Here is a 19,975-nt window from a genome sequence, read left to right on the forward strand (position 1 = left end):
AAGTATCTGGCAATAATATAATGTACTGACTACCAGTACAATATATTTTTGTACAATTTACTAAATTACTATTTTAAATAAGAATATATTAACATACATTAAACATTAATAATTATCTACAGATAACTACTAAAAAATATGTCAAGAGTTTACTATCAAACAGCTGATATATGACTGAATAGAAAAAAATGTAATTAAAATTATTTTCCTTATACAATTAATTTTATCACAATTAGTTTTGACCCATTTGAACTTTTTATCTGTTATTTTATTGATAATTTAGCATCTAAATGAATCATAATTCATAATAATCATGTTCAACCAAATATGTCATTTTATGTTAAGCAAAACATTCCTTTTTGATATAAATAAAATCAAATAATTTTTGATTTGCTTAACACTTATTTATACCCTTTTCTTACAAATAAATACATATATATTAGTCACATGAAACATAATTTTAAAAAAAAGACAAAATTATCTTTACAGCGTTTAATTATATAAAAAAATACTTAAAAATAATTTTACATTAGTTATCACCAAAATAAATTGAATAAGAACAGTTTGTCAAATGTTAACTATTCATTCTTTGAAAAAAAAAAAAAAAACAAATATGAACTGAATAAACAATACTAATATCATCTACGATGGATTTCCAAATTCCTAATTTTGTTTGAAGCATTTAAGTATGCCACTAAAAAATAAATAATGAGCACTGAATTTTGAGAAAGGGTGCTCTACTTTTTAAATAATTAATCAGTAAAATATTTTTACAATTATATAGGTTTTTGAATTAAATTAGATAGCCCTATATATAAAAAAAAATATTATATTTTTTATAATTTGATCAGATTATCAATGTTCACAAAGTATGGTAGGCACCACCACGTCCTAAGTAGAAGAATCGGTATCCAACAAATCCGACTGCAACAATACCAAAAGCTAGGACCATGCCACCTGAAATAAATTAATAAGAACATGTTATAAAAATTACTTTTATATCTTTTTAATATGAATTAATTTCAATAATACCTAAGAAACTTGGACCATCCCAACTCCTAGCCGGAGATGGTGCTGGAGATGGTTCTGGAGTTGGAGGTACAGCAGTTGTAACATTTGGACTCGATGTAGTCGTTGTGACATTTGGTGAGTGCGTAGTTGTTGGTGTAACAGGTGTAGTAGTTGTGACATTTGGTGCCTGTGTGGTAACATTTGAAGGTGTAGTTGATGATGGAATAGTTGTCGTTGAAGAAGTTGTGGTTGAAGGTTTATTTGTTGTAGTTGATGTGCTAGTTGAAGGTGGTGAACTAGTGGTAGTGGTGGGTGGAACTAAACTGGTATTGGTTCCAGATGATAATGGTTTAATTGGTTCTGAAAAAAACAAAAAAAAATATTTTAGATTAACAATTAATTCTAATAATTTATTGAAAATAAATAATTTAAATATTTAAATATTATAAATATATTATAATATATATTATTTTTACATATTAGAAATCTTAACAATAAATGTGTAGTCATGTGAAAATTCACAAACAGAGGAATAGAAAATGTGTAGACAAAATAATAACGATTGGCAATTGAACTAAAATGTTTAAAATAAATGAGCGTAGTACATAATATATACATATTATCAATTATGTTTATTTACTAATAATAAGTTTAAAATATTTTTATATCATAAGGTATTCATTGTATTATCAATAATTAATATTGTACATTAATTTAAGTTTATTTATTGTGACTCGCCTACTTCAAACTTAAACAACAGCTTTACTTTTAAGAGAGATATATTATAATAATTTAAAAAATGTATTATTATAGTAATCTCTATTATATAATGAAATAAATACCAAATTGTTGTTAACAAAAAGAAAAAAATACTTAAAACCTAATCAAATTCTTGATTCCAATTTTAGTTTTTATGTTTAACGTTTTAGCATTTTTCAAGGTTCAAATGTTTAATTCCAATACTCACCAACAAGAACCAAAGTATAATCACTTTATAAAGGAATGCTTGTTCCAAATAATTATTTTAATTTATTTAAGTGACAGATAAATTGTAAAAGAAAAATAGTGAGCTAATTTTTATATTTTTTGAGTCACCTATTAGGCCCTCGATTAGGCCCATGTATGGTTATCAATAGTTAGAATACATTATTGGGTATGTTAAATAAAAATTAAAGCTAATTGTGCTAATGGATTAACTGAATCTTTTTTTCCAATATTTAGATTAGCCAGTTTGTATATATAAGTAATAAAATTTAAATATACAATTATGTATTTAACCTACTAATATGTCAAATTTATTTTTGAAAATATCAAATAGATTCAAATAATCAAATGTATATAAATAGACAAATAAATAAATAATAATACATTCTACTTCTTTATGTTATAGCCCAAAAATGTTTACAGAACCAAAAACTCAATGTAAAAGCAATGTCGATATTCTTCATTACACATTATAATCCACAAGGCATACATTTATCAATCTCAAAAACAAAACAGTTATATAATGTATTTGAATACATACATATAATTTCAGTTAGTCAAAATATAATTAATAATTTATTATCAAATCAACATTATAAGGAATTTAACATCTTAAAGCATGTATAACAAAGATTATAATATTTTTTTCAATCAAAATTGTTTAATAAATGCAAACACATCAACAACTATAATTAGATTTCAAATTAATGCTATAATATATGATATGAGATTCAATAAAGCATATTTATTTGTCAGTATCTAATAAAATTTAAAATAAGTCCATACGTAAAAGGTAAGTAAAAGGTCAGTTTGAAAATATAATTGTGTAAATGCTAAACCATACCCTCTATAAACTATAGTTGGGTATACAAAATATGAGCGCTGGTCCCTGCGGCCGTGGTTCATACTCACCATAGTAACAATTGATTCTCAGCAACTAATTAATAAATTCACCATCAAATCCAATAAACTGAGAACTATTTATTTAAAGATTTTAACAACCACTATAACCGCTTAGCGCATGACAGTCAGCACTCATTTTTTGTGTCCCCTACTTTAGATTGCCATTATATACAAGGGTCACATTAAGTTTTTAAATATTTAATATTAGATTAATAACCAAGATGACTTTATTTCTTGCAAGAACAACATTAACTAAATTATAAGAAGTTGCCAAGTAACAAAACCCAACCTACAACCAAAGCTTTAAACAAACCTTATACATGGTTGGGTTTTTACAATGATTTACTACGTGGTAATTACTATAATATTACTGAAATATGTATACATAAGAACAGATTTTATGAATTAAAATAAATATGATACAGTATTTTCTGTGTAACTATGTTATACATTGATATTTAAATTTAGGTGTATCATTGATTATATGTGATGATTATAAGTGTGTACAAGATACTGTCAATCTAAAAGTTATCGAATAAAAAAGTTCATCAGTATCTCGTCGAAATTTTAATATTTTCTGAAATGGGTTATACCATAAAAAGTTTGGGAACCTCTACTCTAAAATATTTTTTTTAATAAATACTAAAATTAATTTAAATAGATACTAGAAACTCACCAATGCATTACCTAATATCGGTATTTAAATTTTAAAAAAATATTTTTTAACATTTAAACAAGGAAAACAGTACTACATAATCTTATGATACTCTAAAAATCAGAATCTAAAATAACAGAGAAGATACAATTCTCTAGGTGTGCTATTTTGCAAAAAAAATAAAAACCTAACAAATTTCTTAGTTTAATAAACTTACTACATTAACATATTTGTTAATACATATTTTTAATTTTTAAAATACACAAGGTAAGAAAACTTAATTTAAAATATTGGTTGGTTAGATAATAAATATACTTTTAATTCTATTAAAATTAAATATATTATAATATTATCATATTATTATTATGAAATTTTAAATTTTATTTTAAGAAAACATGGTGACTATACTCCATTCAATGAAAAAATGAGCCACAGACCGACCAAAATCAGCACGTTATCTCGCTAGACAGACTATATTATATTGTGTTTTTTTCATCTTGTATACACAATATAGAAAATTTGAATTTAGTAGAATCTATTTTGTGACATTAATTATAATATTACAGTAAATTTACGTATTAAAAGTATTAATATATTTTTGTTATATTAAATTATAAATAAAGTTATAAACATTTTTTGGTACCCATTTTTTTTACATATTTAATACTAACATTAAAATTAAAATAAAGAAAACTAACAATATTAAAACTTTCAAAACAAAATAGATTCTACTTAATGCAAATTTACTATCAGAAAATTATACAAAGTATTTCAAAATTTGGAGAGTCATTATAAATACATATTATTTGAAGTTCAATCAAATAAACAAATCCAGAAAAAAATTGTTACCATTATATTATAATACAGTGATAACAATAACTGAAAATAGCAATTAACCTAATTGCTTAACTTAATTATTAACTTTTAATGTTAAAGAAATGTTACTAAGATTAAACAAAATTTGTCAAACAATTATGCATTATCTAAATCTAGTATTACAAGATTAACTTCAAAATGAAGATATAACATTCTACGCAATTAAAGATCTCAAATAGGTTCAATTTATTTTAGTACTTGAAAACAAATACAATATAAACATAATTTTAAACATGGCTTCAATGGGTAGTTATAGAAAATCTTGTTGAAAATATTGGATCCTAAATTCTTTTTTTTGTTAAATGAATAACAATGGTCAGTGTACAAATAATTTAATATATTATCAAAGAAAAATGGATATAGATTATTTGAGGTAATATTGATGGTTTCTCATTCATGTTCATCAGGCCAAAATATCAAAGTTTTCCATTTAATACTATGCAAAAAAACTAGAGCTGCACACCATCGAAACTTTTAAACAACTTCTTGACAACCTTTAAGTAAATAAGTACTTAAAACACTTGAAGCCATATGACTTAAGGTAAGGAAAGGAGCTATCTCACTAGAGATATAACACCAAACATGTTCAACATATATGTTTAAGTAATTATTAAATTATATATATATTATTTATTAATCATGTATGCATTCTATTTAATATTTATAAGGAAATCTAGTTGTTTAAATAAAGATGCCTAGGGTAGTTTAAAAATAAAAATATTAAACGTAATAGCTAACAATTAATTAACCATAAAAAAAACATTATTTTGTTTGTATAAAATATTATTTTAATGATAAAAGAATCGATGAAGAAATAAATACGATTTTAAATATTTTAATAATGTGGTTTAACATTAAATTGTAACATAATAAGTAAAATACTAGAATACCATATTTTTTAAACTAATTTATGTTTAATAATAAACAAATATAATATATTTTTTTATTTTTTTATTTTTAAGACAAATTAATTTATTTGTTTGTAAAAACAAGATAATATTTTTATAATTTATCTAAATATTAATATTTAATACACTAATTGAGATAATAATTTACCCAATCAATAAAAAAAACAGAAAAATATAAAAAAAACTATAAATGATGATGCATTTATAAGAAATTATAGTTGCACAATATAAAAAGTTATCAAAGACAGGCTATTGTTAAATAACAATGAGCCACTATATCTGTTTAATAATTCAATCAGTCGGTTGAGATAAATGGAAAATGTTACATGTTGTTAAGACAGTTTCATTGTATTAAATGTATTTTTATAAACAAAAATAACTCTTCAATCATCTAGTTGCAGTGACACAGTCAAAACCATTGTGGCCTAATTCCTCAACCTTGAACACAGTAAGCACTAAGCAGTGTTTAAAAACGGTTATAAAAAGAGAGAAAAACTGTCAGGGGGCGGATACTAAAGTCAATATAGAAAATAATCGGTTGGGATAAATCAATAACTAACAAATAATCTAGCCTAGAGAACAATGACAACTATGCGCTCACATTGCTTACAAATCACAACACAAATAATGTGACGTCGGCAACGTAATTTGTAAACACCACGGCTAAAGTCCAGTGGGTGACTAGCAGAGGGAGGTGGACCGTGCGCGGAGTACAGACGTCATAATCGAAACGCCACGGAACCAGTGGTTCCAATATGTGGGTGGTGTGGGTGTAATCGTAAAACCCTGCGAGTTATTTTAGTTTTATTTTCTGGTAATGGATAGACGAGTGCGACGAGCTAGTCGAACAATGGCGATCCGAGAGAAAACCTATCGAAGCCACCAGCGAAGCGTACGTGTCGCGTATCGCCGTTGACCTTGAACATACGATTGTCAATATTATTATTGCTAACACCGCTGTCGCAATTGTCGTCCTGAATCGTTAATGCGATCGAATGGCGGATACTCACCGACGGGCAGGTTCAGCTCGGCGTGATCTTGCGACTGTTTGGCGAACGTCGTGTTGGCGGCAGAAACGCACGCGACGGCCAGGAGGACGACCACGGTGGTTTTCAACAAGACCATTTTGTCAGATGTACGATGACGATGTGAAAAACGTGGGGGTGTGGTATCGTGTGCGGACAGACACTGACACAATAACAGGAACCGCCGAAGTTGCTAAACGCGGAAGAGACCAGGAACAACTCAACAACAGCACACAAAGCGATCGACTGAGATCAATTGCCACACGTAACGTTACAGTCCGCGGCGCAGCAGTGCTGTTACGGCTACAACAAATAAAATGAGCGCATATAGACAGAATATCGTTATTATAGACTGTAGAGAATCGTCGTGTGTGTGACGTGTGTATTGTACAAGTACATATATCGTATATATGTGTGTGTTGTATACTTACGCGTGATTCGTGCGATTGTGTTGATGAGTTTATGTGTGTGTATGTGCGTGTGTGCGTGTGTGTGTGTAATCAGAATAAAGACCTCTGGACAGTGTTTATGGTGTTATACACTGACGTAGTGACGTCGTCGACGAAGCTACGTTATTGCGACTGAACCACAGAACAAACGTCGAAATCAGCTGATTCAGCTGTGCGTGCACTGCTTGGCCCGCGCCGAGCGACGAATATTGTAATTATGTTATATTTTTAATGACAAAAACGGCCGTGGAACAGTCAAAAGGTGGCGGCGGCACCGTGGAAGAAAAGAAAACCGTACGTTCGGCAGGACCAAGAAGCCAATAAACTATTATCGCTCGCCGTAATGCCGTATTATTATTATTATTATTATTATTTATGATTATCACTCCGATAGTCCGATTTGTTCGATAACTGTCACTGTCAGTTCATTGTGTTCGCTGTCGTACAACTAAAATTTAAACGGTGGTCGATGAGACAGTGACGAATAACAATTAACAACTATAACAAGGGGATTTGAAACGTCCGAGATGTCCCTTGGATCATGTATTTTCAGTCGAGCACGACGAAGAATATTATTATCTTTATGGATTTTGCTAACACCAAACACCCTTTTCGCGCAATGATAACGCTCTACTGATAACGGTGAATGTCCGCACATCTGGTCCCGCGGTGGTCATCGTCCCGTCCATCCGCTGTTTCACCACCGACGACGCTCGCCCCGCCGTGCATTAAAATATCGATTTCACCGCTGCAGGGCACCTATCGTACCGTCGTTGTTGTTGTTGTTGTTGTTTTGATCGTCGTCTGCGTGCCAACACCGTTATGTCCGTAAACATGACCGAAGAAGTCCAAAGCGACGAGGTTTTCAAAAAGCTCGATGCGTTGAAAGACATCAGGTGAGGAACGATATTTTACATACTCGTCGCGTAAGTTAGACCCCGACGGAGCGTTCGGGCTGTTACTTGTTTGTCCCATGATTCCAATTTCATAATCTGATCAAGGCGATTCACTCGTCGTTTATCAATCGTTTTCGTAACCTCGTCTCTAATAAGGCAGGTCCGTGTTTTTGGACGTCCCTCTCGGTCATCCACAGCCTTTGACAACGTGGTGATCAATGGATAAGTTGGTTTGTCGGTGGTTGGACCGGTTACCCGTTGCGCACAAATTAACCTCTGTCAATACGTCAATACCTTACCATAACATTTTGACAAATTATTAGAGACTTGAGTACCTATTTATAAATGTACAAATACATTCTTATCGGTAATTCTCCTAATCATTTACAACCGTTCGTTTGCAGGTATATCTTTAATCTTGCTAGTATAAATCTTTATTTTTTCTTAAATAAGCAGTCGACCGATTACATTTAGATCGTTTATTTTTTGAAATATTTTTTTATTCATTAACAATATACAATACTATAATTTTAGAGATAAAACTGAAAAACTGGAAACTCTAAAAATGAACATTTTGAAAGAAATTGAAGCAAGTGATCAAGAAGATAAATGTCTTATTGAATATCGCAAGGAATTGGAACTTTTACTGCAAGAAAAAATGGCACATGTTGAAGAACTTAGACAGATACATGCTGATATAAATGCCGTTTGTTTGAAAATTTTAAATCTTTGAATAATAAATGTATGATTTTATATATATTGTTATTTGTATCATGTAGATGGAAAGTGTAATAAAAAAAGCTGAAGAATCTAGAAATCGGTCAATGGAACGTGCTAAACAAGTCCATGATGAATATAAACCTCTTAAGACAGATATTGACCTTATGCGTAGAGATTTACTTGGACTAGAACGATTACCTGAACTTCATGAAGAAGAAAGTGATCTTGTGCGACCAGAGTAAGCATTTTATTTTTAAATTTATCAGTAAATTATTGTGTATGACTATTCTACAATTAGTATTTGCTATAGAATTATTTTAATTTTTTTTTTTTTATATAAAAGACATTTACAATCTGTTTACATGTATAAGAAAAACAATAAGTAAATTAGATACAATAGATTATTAGACGTGACAACATGAGGGAAGGGAGCATCCAGTGACACTACTTCCAATTTATGAACTTGATGGGAGATAAAATGTTATACAAAAAGTGCTAAATAATATTTAGTAAATCATGTGGCCATTTGCGTTTGAGACGACGGAGGGGGTTGTGAGGTATTGTGCAATAAGAGAGTTTAGATATGAGCAGATTAGAGTGCTTAAAGGTGTTTTTATGGAATTTGTTAAATTGATGAGAGGCAAGAGAGGATATTGATGGTAAGTTGAGGTCATGGTGTATGGTGCGGGGTTACTGACATACCAGGGAGCATTAGAGAGGACACGTAAAGTTATTGATTGGAACGCTTGGAATTTGATAAGGTTTGAGTTTTTCGAGGTTCCCTAGAGAATTCTGTATGTCATTGCGGGACGTAAAATTTATTTATAAAAATTAGAATTTTATTAGTGAGAGAGGTTTTGGATCAGAGAAGTTTTCTTAATTTTTGAAGCCTGAAGTTAAGTGAAGTTCTTTTAGCTTTGATATGATCAGCCCAAGTTAATCTTTGATCAATGAATGAGACCTAGGTATTTGACCAATTTGTCCATTGGAATTATTTGGTTATTTATACTAACCGAGGGGATTGTTTTAGGCCTGAAGGTAAAAGTGATGTGAGTGGATTTGTTTTCATTAATTTTTAATTTCCATAAGCTGAACCAATCTTGTAGTTGGGTTAGGTGGTCTTGGAGGTTGTTAATAGCGGTGGCTATTTCGGAGTTGGTTGAGATTATGGCTGTGTCGTTGGCAAAGGTAACTAGAGTAGTGTCAATAGATTGGGATAAATCTACTATATATATATTATAGAGAGTCGGGGATAGGATACTGCCTTTAGGAATGCCAGCTTTTATAGGATGTGGGTCAAAAGTTTCGTCTTCACATCTTACTGAAAATGTGCGGTTTGATAAGAATGATTTGAGCAAGAGAAATAACGGGTTAGGTAAAAATAATAGTTTGAACAATAGCACTTTGTGCCAGACACGATCAAACGCCTGAGCAACGTCAAGAAAAATCCCAGAGCAAATTTTTTTTTTATTCAAGGGATGAGGCGGTATTGTTAACTAGTCTGTGCAGTTGATGGAGGAAGGAGTGCTTACTCCTAAAGCCAAATTGGACATTTTTATAAATAAAATCTCATTTAATAATTTTAAAGTTGTGCCTAATAATATAAATTTAAAAAAATGATTTGAATAAAACTTTAATTATGAGTTTTAAAAATAAAATATAAATTTATTTATAAGTATGAGAAACTATTATAATAATTAAAAATATTATTTGGCACATATAATAATAATTCATCAATTAAAATGAAACCCTAAACAATAGTTAAACAATTTTAAAAATGTATGATTATTGTAATACTTTTGTTTAACAATAAATAATTATATATCGGTGCACACATAATAGCAATAAAATATTAAATTATATCAACCTTGAAATGTTTACAATAATATGAAAAAAAAATATTGTTAAATTATTTTAGTCGCCCAGTTTAATTTTTATTAAATAAGTAGTTGAATGTAATTCAAAAGTCGAGTACTTATTTGAAAATGACCTGCATGTCCAAAATTTACTGATTTCCAACTTTTCTTTAATTATAATTTTTATTAGAAATATTCAGGTTTGAGATACGTTTATTTTTTAAATTGATTTTTCCAAGTAATTAATCAAGTCAACTATAAATTATCATTTCTGTTTTAATTTAACTAAAATGATTTATATTTTTATTTACTTTTTATAATTAAAAAAAAAAAAAATAAATAATTTAGCAAGCTATGCTTATTGCTTTTTACAGCATATAAGGAACAACAACCATATTCCTAATCTCTTTAATGTTATTTTTTATTATAATTTATAGTATAAACTATTTTTATTGTTCTTTAATATTTATCCATTATCTTTCTAATATATACTTATAAAGACATAATTGTATTCAATATTATTTAAATTAACAGTAATTTAATTTTGTTTAATTTTTTATTTTAGAATTTGATTTAATGTAAATTGATGATTAAAATTTGTCGTTTTACATTTTTCTTGGATAGTTATATTTTAACATGTAATGTAGCATTTAATAACATTTAAAATTATGGTTTTAAACATGAAAATAAAAAATTACCTTTCAATTTGTAACAATTTCTTTTCTTATTATCTTAGATTATTTGTTATTAATTAGTTTGAACTATTTTTATTACAGTCTATTTGTGCAGACCTATTTTGATAAACAAATTAAACCTGCTGTGTCAACTCCCCCTAATTCAGATTGGCACAATGGTGATAGTGTACAAAACCTTACTCAAGCACATCAGCATGCTCAAGCTGCAGTGGCGGCTTTTCTTGGATCTCAAGCAGCTCCACTTCAACAACTTGCTACTAGTAGCAAAATGGTAAATGGTGGACCTGTAGATACTAGACCAATACCTCCAATTCCTGGACCACCAACATTCAGGTACTTATACTTAAACGATATGTATGTGTATTCTACAAATTATGTAGAATATATGTATTGTTTTTGTGGAACATGTCATTTTTTTTATCTTATCTGTATTATGTGTGTTTTTTTAATCATAGTTTAAACTTTTAAAGGTATAATGTTAGTAAAATAGATAGTATTAATAGTATATAATAGATATTATCAGTGGCGTACTGTGAAACTGGGGCCCCAGGGCCTATAGGAAGGTCTTAAAAAAATATATTTAATAAAATTAATGTTTTACTATTTGTAATTTTTTTGGTTTTTATTTTAAGACAATAATATTTTATATACTTAGAAATTAACTTTTGAGCCTTCATTTAAATAAATTTATCCAAAACTTTCTCTAAATGTAAATGCTGTATCAGCTTGTTTTCAATGGAAATAATTGATAAATCACAGACATTTTTCAGCCATAGTATTTCGTAAATAATTTTTTATTATTTTCAGTTTTGAAAATGATCGTTCTGCTGCTGCAACCGTGATGGGTAATGTCAAGTATAAAATAAAAGCAGTGCTTACATCAGGGTATGTTGTAATAGGAGAAAATTCTATTTCTAACATTTCTATAGTCTTTCTTTGTCTTAGACTTGATGATATCCTTGAAATATGATCAAAACAATATAGTGTCTGGTGGGCAAAATTTGGAGAAATATCTTGGTCATATTTTTTTTGTAGTATTTCTGTTGCTGTTTTATAGTTCCTTATTGTTTAGTACAATTAATGAAATGATTATATATCTAAAAAATTTAAAACTTTCAGAAATTTTGAAATCTCTATTCTATTTCATTAATACCGTAATCAAATGTTAAATTCAATATTTTAAATTTTTCTAAATGACTATAATTTTTATTCTTCACAGAGCTCAAAAAACAACTTTTTTAACATTAATTCTTGAATAAAAATGAAATCGTCTTTTTTGTGGCATAGTAAAAGTTAAGTACTCTTCCCCTCTACCCAACTTTTGTTATACCTTGAGTACCCCAGTCTAAATACGCCACTGGTTATTACTTATTATTATAAACAATTGTTTCTTCTATTAAAATGATTAAAATCAACAGGAATTTAAAATTATTAATTTATCTCGACTTAAATTATTTATAATAAATATAATTTGGTATTCAGCATAGACCTCAATTTAAGATAATATACTAATTATATACTATATTTTAAATTGTGGCATAGACTATAGTTTATTTTTTTATTTATGGCAAATTTGAAATTATCTAACATATTTATTATATGTAGTCTGAAATATTACAATTATAAATACTTATGTCTAAAATATTACTTAACCTTATAAAAAAAATGTTCAAACATAAATACATATTTCAATTTTTAAGCACTATTTATACTATTTTTTTTATTTTTTTAGACAACAACCACCACCAATGAAATCATGCTTATCGTGTCATCAACAAATACATCGTAATGCTCCAATTTGTCCATTATGCAAAGCCAAATCCAGGAGTCGTAACCCGAAAAAACCAAAGAAAAAAGATTAACTAGCAATGACTCAAAGTGACAAGTCTGAATTAAAACTTTTAATCAGAATTCAAAGTATATGAGAATTTAAATAAGTCTACTTTGCTGACACTGAACTGGCTTTTAAAAATTAGACATTTTAGAATTATGGAAATGTCTATTTCTTTTTGTATACTAAATAAGATCTTATTTAGATGCTTACCTTATAACTCAAAATAGGCTGGCAGAGCTAAGTATGAGAACTAAACTTAAACAGTATTTTTATTTTTTAAAATATTTTAAGGATCATGTATATAATATATAATATATATACATATTAAAAAAAAAAATGACAGTATTAAAAATGAAAATTTTCAAAACTGTGATTATCTTGAATCCACATTCCTAAAATAAGTATTAAATTTAAAAAAAAATGTATTTCTTTGCATTAAATTTTTTTCATTAAAGTATTTATAATTTTGTATATTCAAATTCAAGTTAATGTTTTCTCAGTTAATTATAACAAATATTATCTTAAGTAATTTGTGTTTGTAAATAAATGATTTTTATAAACATATGATTATGTATTATGATAATGTCCACGGTTAAATACATATGTTTAGCCACGATAATGCCATTTAATATTAGAAGCAATAATGAGTGTAAAAGTATTTTCTGATTTACTAGTATTTATTGATTTGTTTATTTTTGCAATGTCACAGAAAATGGTTAATAATGAATTTTAGTTGTTCTTTATCAATTTTAATGAGCATTGATTTACAATATACCTTTGTCAATTTATAATATATTTAAATTAAGTATTCTTATAGTTAATACCTAATTATATTCATGTAGAATGTCTGTTCAATTCTGATATTTATGTTTTGAGTTTAAGTTAGGTTATTGAAAGAAATCTTCATTAAAATTCAGTTGTTCAAACTGTTTACCATTTTAAAAAGTTATGCTTTAAACAGATTAATTTTTATAATATATTGCATACTTTTAATTATTTCTATGTAATAGTAAGTTTCAATTTTAAGAAAAGAAAAATTTCACGACGGCAGTAAATAAAACCTCAACTATTTCTACCTTTCTTTTTTTTTTTTTGCAAAACCTTATTAGTTTTAGTTAAATAATACTGCGTAAAACAACATATAGTTATGGTGAGGGACTGATTTTGTCTAAACTAGTAGTTAAATGGTTTTCTACTACTTTAATAATGTGACATACTTCATCTACTACAAACTTTTGGCACACTTCAAGGACACTTGTGGCACATTGGTTAAAAATCACATATCTTAACTCTACAGACTATTTTCTGGATGCTAACAAAAAATCTAGATAAATGTATAATTATTTTTCTCTAATAGTTGTAGGTAGATTTAGAAAACATTGAGACACAAGACAAAAAATATAGTGGTACCTTAAACTTATTTTCTTGAAATATGATTTATACTAAAGGCACTAACATTTAATTTAATTTATATTTAAAAAATAATGAGTATCACTCAGATCAATAGCATGCTAAACAATTTTCTGACCTAAGTAAATTACTATTTGACCACCCATACTCCTCAGCTTTTAATTTACATTTTTATTTCCTTAATAACATAAATATTATTATAAAAAAATTGTTATCGCACTAAATTCTTTCACTGGTACCAAACCATTTAGATTTTGATGCAATTGTCTAAAAAAGCCTAATTTAGCATGCTGATTCACATGATGATCAAATTTTCATTAAAATATGCATGTATAATACAATCCTGCAATATGTTCAAAAATTGTTTTTTTAAATATCATTATATAATTATAATGTATCAATATTATAGTATAAATTTAAAATTAGTACAATATTTTACTATTTAACTAAATGGTATATGCCTGTATGCTCGAAATTGACTAATATACAAGTATATGATTAGATACAAAATAAATTAATAAATTTTAAATCTTGACAAATTCAAAATTATACTATATTAAATGAATAAAATAGTCATAAGCATAACTATCTAAGCCTTCATACCTTAATAAACTTTTAAGTAACTAAAATTTGTTCTACAATTTCACCAATAATAATACAATTACTTATATTTTCTTGAAAATATTCATTATTAGAGACCTTATTTAATATTTATATGCATTTAAAAACTTAAAAATAAAATGTTTTTATGATTTATAATTTCATAAAAATAATCTTTTACATGCATAAATGAAAAAAAAATAATTAAAATATAAGTAAAAGTAACAGTTTATAAAAATTATAAAATAGTTAAATTAATTCTAATAAAAAAAAAAATATTCAATTATTAATATTAATTCTATATATGGTTATATACTGGTGTATATTGTTTAATTATATTTTACATATGTGGTTGTAACACATAATTACATACCTAAAATTCAGATTTATAAATTTAAAAAAAATAATATGTTTTAAATAAAAACTTGTGTGTTAAGGATAGAAACTGATAAGAGGTCAAAAATATTTTTGCATTTTTCTATAAGGTATTAGATTTTTTATAAAATATTCAAATCAAACCCCAACATGGCTATATATTCCTAAAACATTATCTTGTACAAAATATTCTTTAATCATATTTAATAATAATAATTTATTTTAAATTAAAATTGCTAGAACATTAGATAATTTTTTAATTACTATAATAAACATCTATAAATATAATGATAAACAATTGTTTTTTTTTATGCAATTTAATAATTTATAAAAAAAATATGATTATTTCAAGGACAACAAATACAATTTTGTATTACACAGTAGTAATGCATTATTATTATGTGTAGTGGTATTACTAACTTAACACTTTCATTATTCCTGATCTGATTTTTTCTTCTCTTGTTGTTTAATGCGATAATCTGATAATGCTGCCTTAATAGCATCCTCAGCCAACACTATAAAACAAAAAATTAATGTTATTTAAATATAATAATGTATAGTATGAAAAAGAAATGGATATTTTGGTTGATAATTAAAGTATTTTGATGTAGAAATTAAAGCTATAAATCAGATTTTAAATATTTTAACTTATGTAAATTATTATTACTACAATAATTCAAATTACTTGAACAATGAAGCTTCACTGGAGGCAAAGATAGTTCTTTAGCGATTTCTGTATTTTTTAAGGAAAGTGCTTCATCAACCTAATACATAAGTTATTTGAATGAATATAAATAAATATATGAAGAATTATAAAACAACAAATATACAAATAAACTAACAGTTTTTCCCATAACCCATTCTGTAGCTAGTGAACTAGAAGCAATAGCAGATCCGCAGCCAAAAGTTTTAAACTTGGCATCAACAATTCTACCATTATCATCAACTTTAATTTGTAACTTCATGACATCACCACATGCAGGTGCTCCAACCAATCCAGTTCCAACATTTTTGTCATTTTTATTCAACGATCCAACATTACGGGGATTTTCATAATGATCAATCACCTGTAATTAATGTAAAATAATATGAATATCATAAAACACGATTAGATAATATCTGACATTTTAATTAGATTAAATAAATAGTACTATATAAAAGGGTCAGCTATTTGTATTTGTCAAAACAGACAATTTAAAAGACATTGAGAGCCAATTTACTTTTATTATTTACAATTAAGACTATGATGATGAAAAAAATTGCATTAAATGAGCACAGGATTTTGTTTTACAAGTTATATTATTCTATTCTATTTAGGTAAATACATAATAATGTATTATGTGATCAGTTTAAACACTTACATTTTTATGATAGAAAAGACACGGGACGCTTTTAGCCTTCGTCGTCAGACACTTAGATATTTTGTTTAAAAACATGATCACGGAAGTTCGTATAAGTAATTGATTGAATGAATAGACTATGGGCAATGGCGAATGCAAGTAATGAAACAGCAATGAAATACGATGTTGAGAAAAGGATCAAAACAAGTTGCACAATATTGCAGTAATGCAGTCTGCAGGGCTAGAATGTAAGATAGGAATAAGTGAATAAAGTAACTAACAAATTGGAATTCAAAATGAAAACCAAATTGCAAGACCGTCAGGTTGTCAGAGCTAGTTATCACTAATCAGTATCTGTTATCACAAATTATATTTACTAAAGATAAAAGAAAAAGGAAAATAATTTCACAGCTTATCCCTTCCAATACAGAACAATAATAAAATATTTTCTTGGCTCTTGCAGCAAGCAGCAACTACTACTGCAGCCGAAGCTACAAATCAAATAATAAATGTCACGTATTATAATCGAGTACAATTTATTACACGACTTATCGACTGATCGTCATTTCATTATGCTTTTAGAATAGACCTTTGCCATCGGCACTAGGTATTCTTTTACAAGTGATATATTGCGTCGTATATCTGTTGTAGTCTAACAGTAATACTTACAAATTGCATGTACTTACATAAATTTAATTTTAATCTGTTAAGTGTTTTAGTAAGTGCCAAAGTAGAAGAGGTAATTATTGGTCTTTCGGGATAGGTAAACATTTTTAGGATCGTTTTAAATAACGAGTAAATGTTAATGTAAAGTAAATGTTTCAATATTATATAATTTAATTCATCAAATTGTGTTAATGATCAGAGACCTGTCCGATTTACTATCACATTTCTGATTGATTTTTTTATTCTTATTAATGGATTGATATTTTAAAAATTAAAAAAAATAAAAGAATCATGCCGTCGTGGAACACTGTCATACTGAAATTGAAATTGCATACACTGCTATTAGTTGCTTTTATTATTTGTCTATTATACACGATTTAGAGCCGGTTGCACACAATTATATTGGTTCAATAAATAGGTATAGGTACAATAAATTGAGTTATTGAATCGATAAAAATTAAAATACGTTACACAAAGTCATAATATCTTATTGAATCAATAAGTTATCGACCGTTAATGGCGTTAATCACTATTGATTCGTTAATTTATAGGCCCAATTTTGGTCCAATAAGTTTTATCGATTAAATAAAATAAAATTAATGAAAGTTTATCAACATAATAATGAGATATTTGTTTATTATTTTTGAATAAAATGTCAACTTGCATATAATTTAATATTCACAAATATAATAAATGTAATATAATATAATAATATAAAATGCAATGTATTTTAAAAAAATTAAACGATAATATTATTATAAATCATTGATTATAGATATTAGATACATTTAAATAGCTACTTGAGCTATTTGAGTTCAAATTAGTTTTTTTCCCGCCAACATAAAATGTATTTAAAGACAATTTAGTTAATACTTAATATTTTGTATTATTCAGTAAATTAATAATAGTTTTTTCTGTTGACTTAATAACTATTAGCAATGTAGGTACTTAATTTAAACCTTGAACATATAAAAAATATTTTCAATTCAAAGTCGCGTGTGTTTATAATATGATGTATGTTGTATATAGTTATGAAGGTAAATTATAATGTTTCAATTCATGGAGGTAAATAGTAAGTTGTTCTGTTTCTTCATTCTACAGTAGTGTTTGATAATAGCATTATTTATTATTTTTATTGTTCTATGATAACAGACTACATAACTAAAGGTAATCATGTTATGTTATTGTTAAAGAAAGCGTCGTATGTTTTTGTGTTGTACTGGTGCATTGTACCTCAAATCTCAGCCACGATTTCGAACTCGTAGTGTTCGTCATTTTGCTGGTCCCGGCGTATTATATATTTCCATACTGGACGCCATTTTTAGTCGATTAAACTTCATTTTATTTAAAATTTAAGTGTCATTTATAATTTCCATACGCTTATTAAGTATAATTACAACAATTATAACTACTTGATTTAATTTTAAAGCTTAAAATTTATAATCGTAAGTAGAATATCTTAAATATTTAAATATTGTTCTATAATTACCTACCTATTGTCTATATTAATTGTGATTTTACTATAGAAAAATGTCGGGTGATGAAGAAACGTCCAAATCATTGCCATCCACATCTGAAACCAACAATATTGAGGAGTCAAATGAACAGAACCCAACTGTAAGTGATGTCAATACCGGTGCATTAGAAGTCGCTGATGACAAAAATTCAGCTTCTGACGATTATATTCGTCTACGTGTAATTACTAGTGATATGACCAACGAAGTACATTTCCGCGTAAAAGCCTCCACGCCATTGGTTCGCCTGAAACGCTCGTACTGCAGCAAGTTGGGTTTTCAGGTAGATGAATTGCGCTTTGTGTTTGATGGTCATCGAATCACTGATGATGACACTCCTAAAAAGCTAGGCATGATCAATGATGATGTCATAGAAATATATCAAGAAAGAACTGGTGGTGGTATATAATTTTTTTAAGTAAAAGTTAATTCTTTTAATGCTAATGATTTATTTTTTAATCGTAATTCTTCATGTATTGTAAACAGAAAATTAAAGATTTTTAATTGATCCTTCTATATCCAAATATCTGTAGTTCATATAAATGACCATCAATTATTAAGCAGATCTAATAATAAAACACTAACTTTGAATTACTGAATTGAAAAATGTAAATTAAACACATTTTAAAGACCTTACGTATTGTGTTATATTTTGTATGTATTTTCATATTTTTAGAATTCATAAACCTAGGATAATAATTTGTAATAAATACATACAATTAAAATTAATTTTAAATAAGTTTGATGAAATTATCCATTTCATAATTTCTGTGTCTAAAATAATAGTAGTTATAAAGTTACCTTACTATTATAGTGTAGTAACCTTCAAATAATGATCAATCAACTAAAAATAGGTAATATAATTTAAGTTCCTTTCCTATATATGTATTTTTTTTCAATAGTTACACTTAATTTTGAATGATTATAAATTATATTTTGTATTTAATGTAAAATGTGGCAGAAGTAAAGTTAACCTAATAACGGTTATGTAGTATATGCTAAGGATTATGTATACCTACTTACTCTCAAATCATTTTTTTGTATCACTTGTTATATTTGTTAAGTTAAAATAAATATTTTATTAGGTTGCATATTATTTAATTTCTTTTAATCGTATGTAAGTATTTATCACAATACATTTTTTCTGTTAAAATATGAATCAATAATCAGATGCATAACTTATGTTTACAGTTAATTATTATAATTCTATTTACAAAATATTTAAAATAAAATCAATAAGATCAATGAATTTTTGCAT

The 19,975-nt window shown here is 27.1% G+C and overlaps 4 protein-coding genes across 6 annotated transcripts; 2 read left to right on the top strand and 2 right to left on the bottom strand.

Annotated features, from left to right (window-relative positions):
• Positions 1 to 594: 594 nt before the first annotated feature.
• On the bottom strand, positions 595 to 6,949 carry LOC113551235 (threonine-rich protein-like). Of its 2 annotated transcripts, XM_026953359.1 has the most exons (4): positions 6,794 to 6,949; positions 6,348 to 6,665; positions 1,033 to 1,371; positions 595 to 957 (listed from the first exon to the last, which is right to left on the bottom strand). In XM_026953359.1, the coding sequence occupies exons 2-4, from the start codon at positions 6,460 to 6,462 to the stop codon at positions 863 to 865; spliced, it is 549 nt and encodes a 182-aa protein (XP_026809160.1). In that variant the 5' UTR covers positions 6,463 to 6,665; positions 6,794 to 6,949; the 3' UTR covers positions 595 to 862. The 2 variants fall into 2 exon arrangements, with proteins under 2 accessions (XP_026809160.1, XP_026809161.1); XM_026953360.1 differs by lacking the exon at positions 6,794 to 6,949 and having other exon boundaries at positions 6,348 to 6,745.
• A 217-nt stretch (positions 6,950 to 7,166) lies between these two features.
• Positions 7,167 to 13,150, top strand: LOC113551234 (zinc finger C4H2 domain-containing protein). 2 transcript variants are annotated; one of them, XM_026953357.1, is made up of 6 exons: positions 7,167 to 7,707; positions 8,242 to 8,413; positions 8,487 to 8,665; positions 11,060 to 11,311; positions 11,786 to 11,863; positions 12,711 to 13,150. In XM_026953357.1, the coding sequence occupies exons 1-6, from the start codon at positions 7,634 to 7,636 to the stop codon at positions 12,838 to 12,840; spliced, it is 885 nt and encodes a 294-aa protein (XP_026809158.1). In that variant the 5' UTR covers positions 7,167 to 7,633; the 3' UTR covers positions 12,841 to 13,150. The 2 variants fall into 2 exon arrangements, with proteins under 2 accessions (XP_026809158.1, XP_026809159.1); XM_026953358.1 differs by lacking the exon at positions 11,786 to 11,863 and having other exon boundaries at positions 7,181 to 7,707.
• A 2,318-nt stretch (positions 13,151 to 15,468) lies between these two features.
• Positions 15,469 to 16,880, bottom strand: LOC113553718 (iron-sulfur cluster assembly scaffold protein IscU). Its single transcript, XM_026957203.1, has 4 exons — positions 16,559 to 16,880; positions 16,040 to 16,264; positions 15,883 to 15,961; positions 15,469 to 15,712 (listed from the first exon to the last, which is right to left on the bottom strand). The coding sequence occupies exons 1-4, from the start codon at positions 16,631 to 16,633 to the stop codon at positions 15,630 to 15,632; spliced, it is 462 nt and encodes a 153-aa protein (XP_026813004.1). The 5' UTR covers positions 16,634 to 16,880; the 3' UTR covers positions 15,469 to 15,629.
• Positions 16,881 to 18,363: 1,483 nt separating this feature from the next.
• LOC113553490 (small ubiquitin-related modifier-like) lies at positions 18,364 to 19,911 on the top strand. The gene is made up of 2 exons (XM_026956845.1): positions 18,364 to 18,648; positions 18,730 to 19,911. Exon 2 carries the CDS (start codon positions 18,734 to 18,736, stop codon positions 19,124 to 19,126), a length of 393 nt encoding a protein of 130 aa, XP_026812646.1. The 5' UTR covers positions 18,364 to 18,648; positions 18,730 to 18,733; the 3' UTR covers positions 19,127 to 19,911.
• The last annotated feature ends 64 nt before the right edge of the window (positions 19,912 to 19,975 follow it).

Source organism: Rhopalosiphum maidis, chromosome 2 (assembly GCF_003676215.2).
Source record: "Rhopalosiphum maidis isolate BTI-1 chromosome 2, ASM367621v3, whole genome shotgun sequence".
In the NCBI taxonomy this organism is placed as follows: Eukaryota; Metazoa; Arthropoda; class Insecta; order Hemiptera; family Aphididae; genus Rhopalosiphum; species Rhopalosiphum maidis.